The sequence below is a fragment of the Pygoscelis adeliae genome, unplaced genomic scaffold (assembly GCF_000699105.1).
Source record: "Pygoscelis adeliae isolate BGI_AS28 unplaced genomic scaffold, ASM69910v1 Scaffold545, whole genome shotgun sequence".
NCBI classification, from domain to species: domain Eukaryota; kingdom Metazoa; phylum Chordata; class Aves; order Sphenisciformes; family Spheniscidae; genus Pygoscelis; species Pygoscelis adeliae.
The window spans coordinates 872,640-883,655 of record NW_008824746.1 but is presented as its reverse complement, the minus strand read 5'-3'; the positions used below and the strand labels follow the sequence as shown (position 1 = coordinate 883,655).

The window sequence follows — 11,016 nt, the reverse complement described above, 5'->3', positions numbered from 1 at the left end:
ACGTATGACAAGACTATGAAAATGCAGTTGCTGTTGGTCAAAAGGCAAATTGCTATTTTTACAAAGGACTACATTCTAGATGAAAGTCAGTCAAGCTAAATTAGCGACACAATTATGTTCTATAGGGATTAAAAGGTTTCTATTGCTAGCAGGTTGATTACTGATGGCCACTTGAAAACAACTGAAGAATTGGCCAGGCGGTTAAAAGAGTTAGGTACAGAGTTGGATTTAGAGTAGTGGTGCCCATGCAAATCTTACGCTACTGGAAATGGAACCACAGTAATTACTGTTGTTATTTACAGGGTCTCTAGGGAGAAAAAAAAAAAGAAGCCAGCAATGGAATCTGAACTCTCACAATACTTGGGTAGGTTTGACTTTGGTTTTTCATCTATATTATTCCCTAAAAGACTGGAACTCTTCACTGGCACTGAATGTATGTAATGGGAAAGAAAAGATATTTCACAGGTATTTCAAAGCTTTGAAATCACGGTATTGGGAATTGAAGATTTGAAATAAATGTTCACTAACTTTATTCTATGTCCAGGAAATGACTGCTTCTGAATACACTTATTGTTACTCCTTATTTTGACCGTCTCTGAGGCACGTGCCCTGTCACTTAAGGGCACCCCTAAGAGAGAGGGCGCCCTGTGTGCACCCCTAGGAGACAGAGCCTTTCTGCTCTGGCAGCATCTCGTGCTGATGAGTCGGGCTGCCCACATTCTACAGTAGAACCATGACATCTTTCTTTCCTTTTGAATTCTCAGAAGACAAAGGAAATCTGAAAAGCCTCATCATGCTTCTGTATGCATCACAGCTGTTCTTCCTGCAGAGTCTGCTTATAGAACAGTTCTGCCTAGTTGGGTAGCTTATATGACGTTTATCCCTGGGAGCATTAGAGCACCAGCTGTGGTGACTATTTACAAAACAAACTCTAATCCAAAATTCTTTATTCCTTATGTTCAAATATAGAAACACTGAAATATTGTTATTCAGAGGTAATTGAGAAAATTAGACCAATGCTGAAAAAGTAATGAAGTATTTTAACAGGGTATTTGTAAAAAATGAATAAATCTTAAATATAGTAAATAAATTTTAAAAGATAACAAAGAATTTCTAATAGCTAGGGAGTGGTCAGTCTTGGACTGTCCAGTGATACGAAAGCTCTACCAGTGTAGTCCACCGGAGATGTTCTTTCTGTAGGCGGGAACAGGAACCAGCCGCTGTTCCTGATTATGTTACTGCTGGTTAGTACAGGTGCCTTTTACAGTCCAGAATCCTCATTCTCAATAGCAATAAATACATAGTAAAGCCCCACCTTTCAAGGAGTTCTTATTGCAAAGGAAAGCTTTAAACCAGCCCTGGTCTGTGACCTGATGCTATGCTACCTGCCTGCAGTCTGCCACCAACCTGAAGGTCTGAGCTTCAGACAGGTGAGCTCCATGGGCCACTTATATTGAATGGCCACATTAATTGAAATGACAACATTGCTGTTTCACTGTTTAGCTTATCAGTGACATCAATCTACAGTCTTTGCTTACCTGTTTTTTGGATAAAAGGACCAATACCTTGGAATACGAAGGCCAGCTTTCTGCCATCCTTCGCAGGTTGCTCGATGCCCAGCAAGCAGGAAAGCAGGGAGTAGGGAGGGAAAGGACTCTACCTGCAGTTGTGGCAACACATCAGGGTTGCGGTATGTGAAACATCCCTTGCACTACAACAGGTGAGCAGCAGTTCTTCATGGGTTAATTCCTCTCCCTGTCCTCATCCTTTTGCTCAGCAGATAAAATTGGCATCTTTGTTAAGAAGCAGAGTCTGTGCCTGTATTTGGCTGCTAATATGGTGCAGAGCACCATGCGTTAATGGAACTGGCTGCCCCAAGGTCTAAGCTGGGTACGTGTATCTCAAATACCAGCCCAGTTCTCCACCAAATCTGGAGCTCTGGCGACTGCAGATTTGGAATCTCCTTTGCACCTAAAGCCAGACTTTGTATTTTGTTATATATGAAAAAAGACATCTGCTTTCCTTTCATTTCTTCTTTAAGTTATTTCTCTGAATATTTACAAGTAAATCCAGTTGGGTTTTCTGTTTGGGGATGCATAAGCATTTGTTATCAGAAGGATTAACCTATGCCATATCTTATTTCTAATACATGTTGGCAATGTGCAGCCCAGTCTGTCTCCCCTTTTTGCTTCATCTGCAATCATGGTCTCAGAAGTGGTGCTGGACAGTAGAGCATATCCTCTGTCAGTAAGAGAGAAGCTGTAGGTGCTAACGCTGTTGCTGTCCATGTTGCAATGTCCTATTCTTTCTATAATTAATGTATTAAGACTTGGCTTCACCTTTTCCTCCCCATACAGTGAGGAGGATGGGATTTGAACCCTCCTCTCTGCACATACCTGCATGCTAGAGCCCCAGGTAAAGAAGCTCAGATTTGACAAAGAGATACCCCTATTGTTTCTACCTGAAGGTGGAGTGTAAGCTTTATTTAAATCCCGTAATTTAAATCCTATTTACACAGGAATGCACCATTAAGACATACGGAAAATGCAAATAATTCAGAATCTAGCTGTGCCTCTCTGAAAGATATACCATGCATGGATATCCCTAGTCTGTAGGATCTCCCCTGACCGGCAATAGAGGTCTGGGGGCTGGCAAACGTTTGGGTGCCAGCTGCTCTCTGAGAGACTTCTGCCCTTACTGTCAGGCGTGAATCCCCATTTGGCCTGCAAGAACCTGCTGAGATGGTTTTCCGACAGTGCTGCAAAGTGGTCCAAGTTCCTCAGGGTTTCTCTGGAGAGATGGCTCAAGCACCACTGGAAGTTGACCGCAATTCCAGGTGGGCTAGCTACTGTAATTATTGCAGTTTTGAAGGATGAAAATGAATTTCTGTGGGTGACAGAAGATGTTTCCTATTATACTACTCCATGGGAAGTTTTAAATGAGTGCCCAAAATACTGGATTCTGCTTTAGCTAGAAATAGACTGGGGACTCCCCAGAGGTCATGTTAATAGAATGGTTTTGAATTTCCTTTCATCTGCATGGCAATACACTGGGAAAAAAAGATTTTCATGAGTAAAGCAGCAGATTTCTGGCTAGGCTGCAGGCAGTTGTACCACATGAAAGCAGGAAATGTGTTGCTCACACTACAGCTCACTACAGCCTTTAACAGTTTGCGTTTTGGTGTGCTGGTCTAGGAAACTAACCCCTCTGGTTTGCTGAAAGCTATCACCAGGGAATGAGTGGCAGACCTTAATATATGCTGCCTCCTCACTTTTTGCAGGTTACAGTCTTATTAGCTTAAAACAATCCCACTGAACTACTTGCTCATAGCCTTCCCTATATTAGGTCATGCAATTGAAGTTGGAAGCAAGACAGTTTACAGCATGGACTGTAAACTAAAAATACAATTAATTTCCATTAAAAATTATATCATTCATGCTAGCAACCATCATGCTTTGGAACAGATCCTGAATATTTAAAAGTCAGTAACAGTTTGCTCAGTCTCTACCAAAGAAAACAATCTGGCTTTGCTTTACACAAAACCCACAGTCAAGGCAGAATGAATCCCCTGAGATGAAGATTTCCAGCTTCAAAGGATAAGTTAACTCCAAGCTTGAGTTCTAAGTATTTCAATTAAAATTCTTCTGCAAAATCAAAAGGAAGACAACCTCTGGTTCATAATAGGAAAGAATTCTCATACTGGCTTTTAGAACACTTTACAGAAAAATGGCTATATTAAAGAGGAAAGCGCCCTCTTATTTTTTATATACTGCATCTCTAGCTTTGTGATCTCCATATGGCAAGATAAAATCAGTGAAGAAGGTCTGCATATTAGAAGCCATTGTAGCACAGCCTAGAATCACAAATACCCAAGAGGCCGCTTCTGCCATTGTAAAGGCTCAGAGATTTATGTGAGCCTGGACTACCTCCATGATTAGCTTTTGAGCACGGGCTAGAGACAGGACAAGCACCCTGGCACCCAGCAGAGTGTGCTGGCTTGTATCATATCCTATGATTTAGAAGTCTCAGCCCAAGTGATGAGGTTGCCATTTGTAGTTGGGTTGACTGGAAACAGCCTTTTAATAGGAGCTACTCCACAACTTGGTTTAGTGTTCAACAGGGTTTTAAGGGTTTGTGATGATGTTTCTCTTCTGTAGCTCAGCTGGGCCAAAACTTATAGCCCCGCCCTGCAGTTGCAGATAACCAAATGACAGGATTCCCGTAGGAACAGATGTATAGCACCCTAAAATGTCTGTCTGTAAATTTCAGATTTTGAATCGTACCCACTAGGCATAATATGTGTCAAGCAATTTAATCCAGTTTGGTGTTTGCTGACAGATAGTGCGTATATTTTAAGTAATTAGTTCCACATTCTTTTCTTGAAATCCTGGATTTCATGTGAATTTTAGCCTGGGGATTAGGGAAGCTGCGCTCAGATATAATGGGTGAGTGCAGCATCTACATAACTAGGTCACAGTGTACTTAGGCATACTTAGTTATCTGTTGTTGTGTTCTTCCCTACTTCTGTTACACAATGAAGAAAAGAGGTAACTAAGTTTGATTCGTGATCTCCTCTTAAAGGATGGCAGAATTCTGAGATTTCATAGTGGTTTTTTTTTTTTACTGCATTTTCTAACAATGGTATGTTTGTGTTACCTTTTCTTTGCTGCTTTAGCTATTTTCCTTTCATAGCCTACAAACCCCCAAACTCAGACACTAGTTGGTTCCTGCTTCCCAGGAGATCTCCTATTACTCAGACATAGCTACTTGTTCAAAATAGAGGTTTTGTTACTGCATTCCAGTAAATATGTTCCTTAAAAACTAAGACTAAGCTATAGTTGCCTAGAAAAAAAAAAAAGACATAGCACGTACTGTCATGTAGCAGTCCCCTCGCCTGTCTACTAACTACATTTCCTTGTCACTTGCTAATTGTGGAAATGCTTGGTAATTACTGCAAATACATGAGGTCTTAACTGTAAGAAGGTCTGTAACATTATGGTGGGTTAACCTTGGCTGGCTGCCAGATGCCCACCAAGCTGCTCTTTCACTCCCCCTCCTCAACAGAATGGAGAGAAAATAAAATGAAAAAGCTCATGGGTCAAGATAAAGACAGGAAGATCGCTTACCTATTACCATCACAGGCAAAACAGACTTGACTTGGGGAAGATTAATTTATTGCTCCTGGTCTGTACTCACAGAGGCCACCTCTGCAGCCCCCCTGCTACCAAAACCATGCCACCTACACCTAATACAAACATTAATGATATTTTTGTACTAAGATTTTGGTCCCATTTGCTGTTTAATATAAAGCTGGCTTGTGAGCATCCTGCTCTTAATTTCAAAGAAACATAATTGTAGTTGACAAACTCGACTACTGATCTGGATGGAGGGAAGTGCAAGTGATATAATTTAACTAAGGTGGCTGTAAAATTAGTTGTCCCCCTTGACAGACATGTTCTTGCTAAAAATCTGTTCCCATTCTTGACTATCCCTGTCCTTCCTAGAGAGATCAGGTGTATCCCATAAGCCCCAGCAGAGTCCTCAAGAGAGAAACTAGTAGAGTAACATCAAAAACAGCTGGCCTCTAAATCTGACTTGAGTTTTGTAACCATGAGCTGAGCATCAGTATTTTGTGTCACTGCTAATACATGTCAGTGAATCACAAATGCATGGATTAAATCTGTCCCTTTGTGTGCTCTTTGACTATAGCGATGAGGTACTAATTCTCTTCCTTAGTGCAGAAAGCTGTTACTTACCCACCTGTAACTAGGGTTACAGCAACTGTGGTGTGGCTAGAAGTTGCATATAGTGATATCACATAATTCAGAACAGTCTGCAGAGGTACTGAGGGGAGGCTCTGCTATTCTCTCAGTGACTCTGCCTGATACTCTGAGCTGCAGTTTCCATATGTACTTAACTCTGACTGGACAAGCAGTCCTAGTGCCTGAAATTCAAGGACTTCAGTCAGCAATGTTCAATGGGTCTGATCCATCCCAGAGGCAGCGCCCTGTGAACTGCACGCTCCAAAACGTAAAAAGCAGACCATAAAACAAATGCATTTTTGTGTGTGGAAGTTTCTATAATGTATAGATCTTGTCAAATGAATATGACTTGCAAAACTTTGTAAAGATGTTGTTAGCGTTACCACTCCTTTAGTTTTATGGCAAAGATTTCACTTTGGCAATTCTGCAGTGCAAATCCCAGAAGAGTCTTTGCCTAAATTTACTTACTTAGAGATGCACTGATGTGTAGGACAGCCTGGGACAAGGCTTCCTCGGGTTTTTACAGCACACAAACTTTATAACTGTGTCAATGACTTTGCTGAGAGGCAGAGTGTGGATCCAAGAACAGATTCATAACCAATTATTGCAAAGATCAGCATGCCCTTTGCAGAAGACTCAAAGGGCTCTTGGGAGAACTGAGTAAGTGCAGGAATTAAATGCTTGCCTCTCTTTTCACCAAATCATGGTAAACAGGAAAATGTAAAGGATTAAAGATGATAGTCCAAGAAAGCACAAGAACTTGCGTTTCTTTCATTTCCCCACAGAGTGTCCCCATTCCACTACTCATCGCTCAACAGGCAACCACTTCTTTGAGAAAGTAGTAGTCCATTTTGCAGAGGAGCCCACAAAGGTTTGTTAAACACGTATTTGTCTTTTAAAATTAATTATATTGATACTGTTGATGTGGTAAACTGAAAGTTCCCTTTTACTTATCCTAGAGGTATAGGGGAAAGAAATCTTATGTTCCTTGGTGACTTGAAGATCAAATGAGGTTTTTTTAATGCATATATATACACACACACACTGGATTTCTTGTCAAAACGTTTGTACTTTGGTATATGAATAAATACAATAATGAAACTTAAGTTCCTAGATAATCAATGTCTGTCTTCATATTTTAAATGTTTATGTACTATACTTATTTTTACATATCAGCTATAAAATTTTATAGTTTAAAACTGTTGGTAAATTGTAGGTTTCAACTTTATAAGTCATATGTGTTGTTGGCAAGAGTATGAGTGCATTGAAGTTTTTTTTTCCTGAAATACTTGAGCATGGCTATATTTTAATTGTAAGTTGAAAAGGTAAGTGTGCACTCAAAAAAAGAAATCAATTCGTCTCGCTGAGTTTCAGAACGGTCTAAGAGCTTGCTTTGAACTTAAAAAAATTTTGTTCCAGTATAGATACGACACTAGGGTGCCCTTTGTACACATTTCTGAGACATTTTTGGATCAGTCCACTAATAAGTTGTCTTGCGAAGCTTAGAAAAATATGTTTCATCAGCCAATGATTTGCTATGTGATTAGACAAAGGCATGATCATTGTCAGGCTTTTTACTTGATTTCAAGATATATCATGCATCATATGGAAGAAAACTAACACACTGGACTACAGAAAAAAAATCTTACATTCTTTCATGGACTAACTCGTAAAGCAATCTGCTCTGTACTTTTTTCCTACAAACAGTTTTGTATTCATTTCAGATTAAAGTTGAAACATGAACAGGCAATTAATTAGATTGTTTTGTACTTTATATTATGTGGATGCAGAAGTTTAGACAGTCTTAATTTTTGTTGATTTAAAAGCAGAAATGAAAGACGTGGGCTCGTGAGACCTGGTTTACATCGCCATAACAGATGCAGCATTCACCAGTAGGTGAGCCATTTGCACTAAAACAGCTTCAATGACTTGTGCTCAAACTGTTTCAGTTACAGTTACAATCCCCAAGATTGGCAGAGAGATGCTCTGTATCTGATAGACCCAGAAGGGACCGGTTAACACATTTTTCCACAGCAATACCAGCTGCATAACCAGCTAGACTAAAAAGGCATAAAAAGCACATCTCTGTGTAACTTGTAAACATGCACGTGTTTAGTTTTACTGCCCTGAAAAAGGGAGATGCCAAGGAGAACAAGTGAGTCTGAAGGAAGAGGTGTAACAACAAAACCAGATGTTTAGTGTTGTCTCAGGCCTGACGGAAACTCCCACCAGCCTTGATAAACAGCCCTATTTATCACAGTAGTATTGTGAAACATGTTCAAGTTTGTAGAACTAGCACTTTAATTTGTATAACATGTAAAAGGGCCTTTCAGAAAAATGGATTATTGATTTTATTTTTTTTCCCTCATAGCAGGTGGGGGAAACAAATCTACTGATGCTGGAAGACTGTTACGAGCTAAGGCTGTCACAGTCCAAATTTCCTTAAATGCGTCCCTTTTCTCCAGCTCAACACTTTCTGTCCAGGTGGGAGAGAAGACTACTGGCGGCTTGGCTTCTGTGTCCCCATGCCAGAAAACCTGCACGGGTGCTGCCAGATCTTGCCGTGCATGTGCCTTACCTTGACGCTGCCCATGCAGGCTGGATGTACTGCCCCTTCTGCATGAGCCTGCTGGACTCCCAGGTCCATGTCCATTGCACAGGGGTCCATTTCTGTCTTGCTGTGCAGGAAACCTTCTGTGATGAGTTGATAAATCACAGTAACTTGACAGGTTAAAGCGGTGTGTGCTTTATTTTGGAACATATATGGCTTACATGAGAGGAAAACTTTTGTATTTTCCCCTGGTACTGGAAGTGGCAGAGTTACACAGTTCACCCAGATTCCAGCTTTTTTCCTTCTGATGTCATGCTCTTTTTTCTTTCCTAGCTTTATTCCTCTGGGATAAAATCTTGGCCCCCATAAAACCAAGCAGAACAAATCTTTCACTTTTTCCTTTTTTGAATTCCTTACATGTCAGTAAATTTCCCCGAGGTGTTTGCCTTTTTTCCATTAGCACATCTGCATACCTTCGTACGTTGTCAAAATGGGCTTCTATGCTACTCTGCTCCTAAGATGTGTGGTAGATACACGTGAAAAGATGCAGTAAAACCCCTTTAAATGTTAATGCTCTGTTGTGGATCCATGTCTCATTGATATTTCTCTCCTGATGATGTAATGCAGCATTGAATGTTCAGATGCTGTGACAACGATTAGTAAAAGAACTTCCTTTACGTACTGGTAGTTTGTATGGAAAGGCTCTTCTCGTAGCCGCCTTTTTAACCTGAATTCAGAAGGAAAGGAACCTAGAAGTTACCAAAACTAGCTTTTCTATACTTAACAACATTTTTAGGCCTGATGCGTCGCATGTGATTGAAGTTACTGTTACCTCATCAAAGCCACCCTTTTCAAGTCAGGGTGAGTTATAAAGTATTAAATAGTATTCGTTCACAACTGAGTACTCTGGCAAGGAGCAAGAGCTTTCTGTGTGGTTGGTTGTTGTTAAAAAGAAGAAAATTATTTCAGAATGACAGAATCATTACAGCTTGAAGGGGCCTCAGGAGGTCTTGACTTTGAGTCCAACATCCTGCACAAAGCAAGATTAATGCTGAACTTGGGCTATTCTGGGCTTTGCCCAGTTGGGTCTTGAAAACCTCCCAGGATGGAGATTCTACAATTTCTTTAGTTTCTTGTCCCAGGGCTTGCTTAGCCTCAAAACAAGCTCCCCTCCTCCCCACCAGTTGGAACCTCATTTCAACTTACAACTACTTCGTCTCATTTTCCTGTCATACAATTCAGTAAACAGTCTGTCTCTTTCTTCTTGGTAACCTCCACTTAGGTGTTGGAAGGTTGCTACTAGGTACCCCTAAGCTTTCTTAATTAATGCCAATTTTTGAGAGGAAGAGATGTTGGAGTAATTTTAAGGACAACGAATGAGCAGTGAGGCGATCAGGTGGTGAATGGTGTGTGATAATGGGAACTTTCATAGACTTTTGGGGAATATTTGAGATGCTGGTGTAGGCACCTGAACAAGTGAATTAATTCCCTTCAGACACTGCGTCAGCCATTTCCAATGCAGGTTTAAAAGTGTAAAGTCAGTCGAACAGGATTCTCACAGACCACTCACTAAAGACCTGAGTACAAGTTAAACCTGAACTTGGATGAACAGCAAAACAGACATAATTTTTTGCAGCTAGAGCACTGGGTTAAATCTGAATTCCCTGCTCGTGTTTCTGATGCAGACAATCTCCCCCTAGGAACGTTTATAGACTCAGTGACATCAGTCTGCGCATCCATAATTACAGTCTACATGCTATTACAAGGCAGCCTTGCACAAAAGCTTATGCAGTCCTGGGAGAATCATCTAGGGCTGCAGCGAGCCACATCACAGAAAATGCAAATCTCTTCACAGATAAGACACATCTTCCTCCAAATATAGACTAGCTTACACCTACCTTGCTAATAACAGGCTACACTTCTCTTGAGCAAGATCACACAAAATTAACTAGCAGATCCCACGAGAATATTGGCAATATGCTATACTTCAAGGTACATGAATTCTGGGATTGCTGTGAAGTAAGAGACTATGGACAAATAAAAATGATGTCTAGGGAAGGACAGAAATCGACATTAAAAAACTGAATGACTTTCTCCCATTTTGTTTAGACATGCAAAATGTAAAAGCAAAAACGCATTAGTACCTTAACCTTTACAAAAACACCCCTTTTTTTTCCCCCCTCAGAAAAAGCGTTCCGAATACTGGAAAAGTACCAACTATCCATCTAACAAGAAGGTATGTAAAGAAATAGCACTGCTAGGTATTGTGAAATAAGGCACGTGAGCAAAACCCATACTTTACAGCTGGACATCTTTATCCCAGTTAAGGGAGGATAAATATCTATTCAAAAGATAATTACTTTTAATACAGTCAATTTAACAGTTTTGACCAAGGATGAGGACTCCATATGTAACACCTCTGAAACACAGCTATTTCAGAAGATGGGAAGCTCTGGCAGCATGTTTGTTTCCACAAAATTACAGTGACACCGGCAGTGATTTAGTTATCTTGTGTTTTCCAAGGGTTCCGAAGGGTTTACCGACACCGGGAGGGCCACCAGTGGGTTGTCTCTCCTCTGTACTACCCTTAGGCCAGAGACCAGGTGGGAGGGCGATACCTGTAGGGAAGGAGCCCCTCCTTGAACAGGGGCCTCCCGCCGGCGTGGACCTACCTGCCACCGAGCCGCCGGAGCACGGTGCCTC

The 11,016-nt window shown here is 40.8% G+C and overlaps 1 protein-coding gene across 1 annotated transcript in view; it reads left to right on the top strand.

Moving 5' to 3' along the window:
* The first annotated feature begins 2,741 nt into the window (after positions 1–2,741).
* The window catches only part of PYGO1 (pygopus family PHD finger 1), a 17,517-nt gene continuing 9,242 nt past the window's right edge, over positions 2,742–11,016 (top strand). The window contains exons 1-3 of the mRNA XM_009323416.1: positions 2,742–2,836; positions 10,499–10,549; positions 10,837–11,009. Coding sequence (XP_009321691.1) covers positions 2,742–2,836; positions 10,499–10,549; positions 10,837–11,009 — 319 coding nt within the window. The remainder of the gene's footprint in view (positions 2,837–10,498; positions 10,550–10,836; positions 11,010–11,016) is intronic.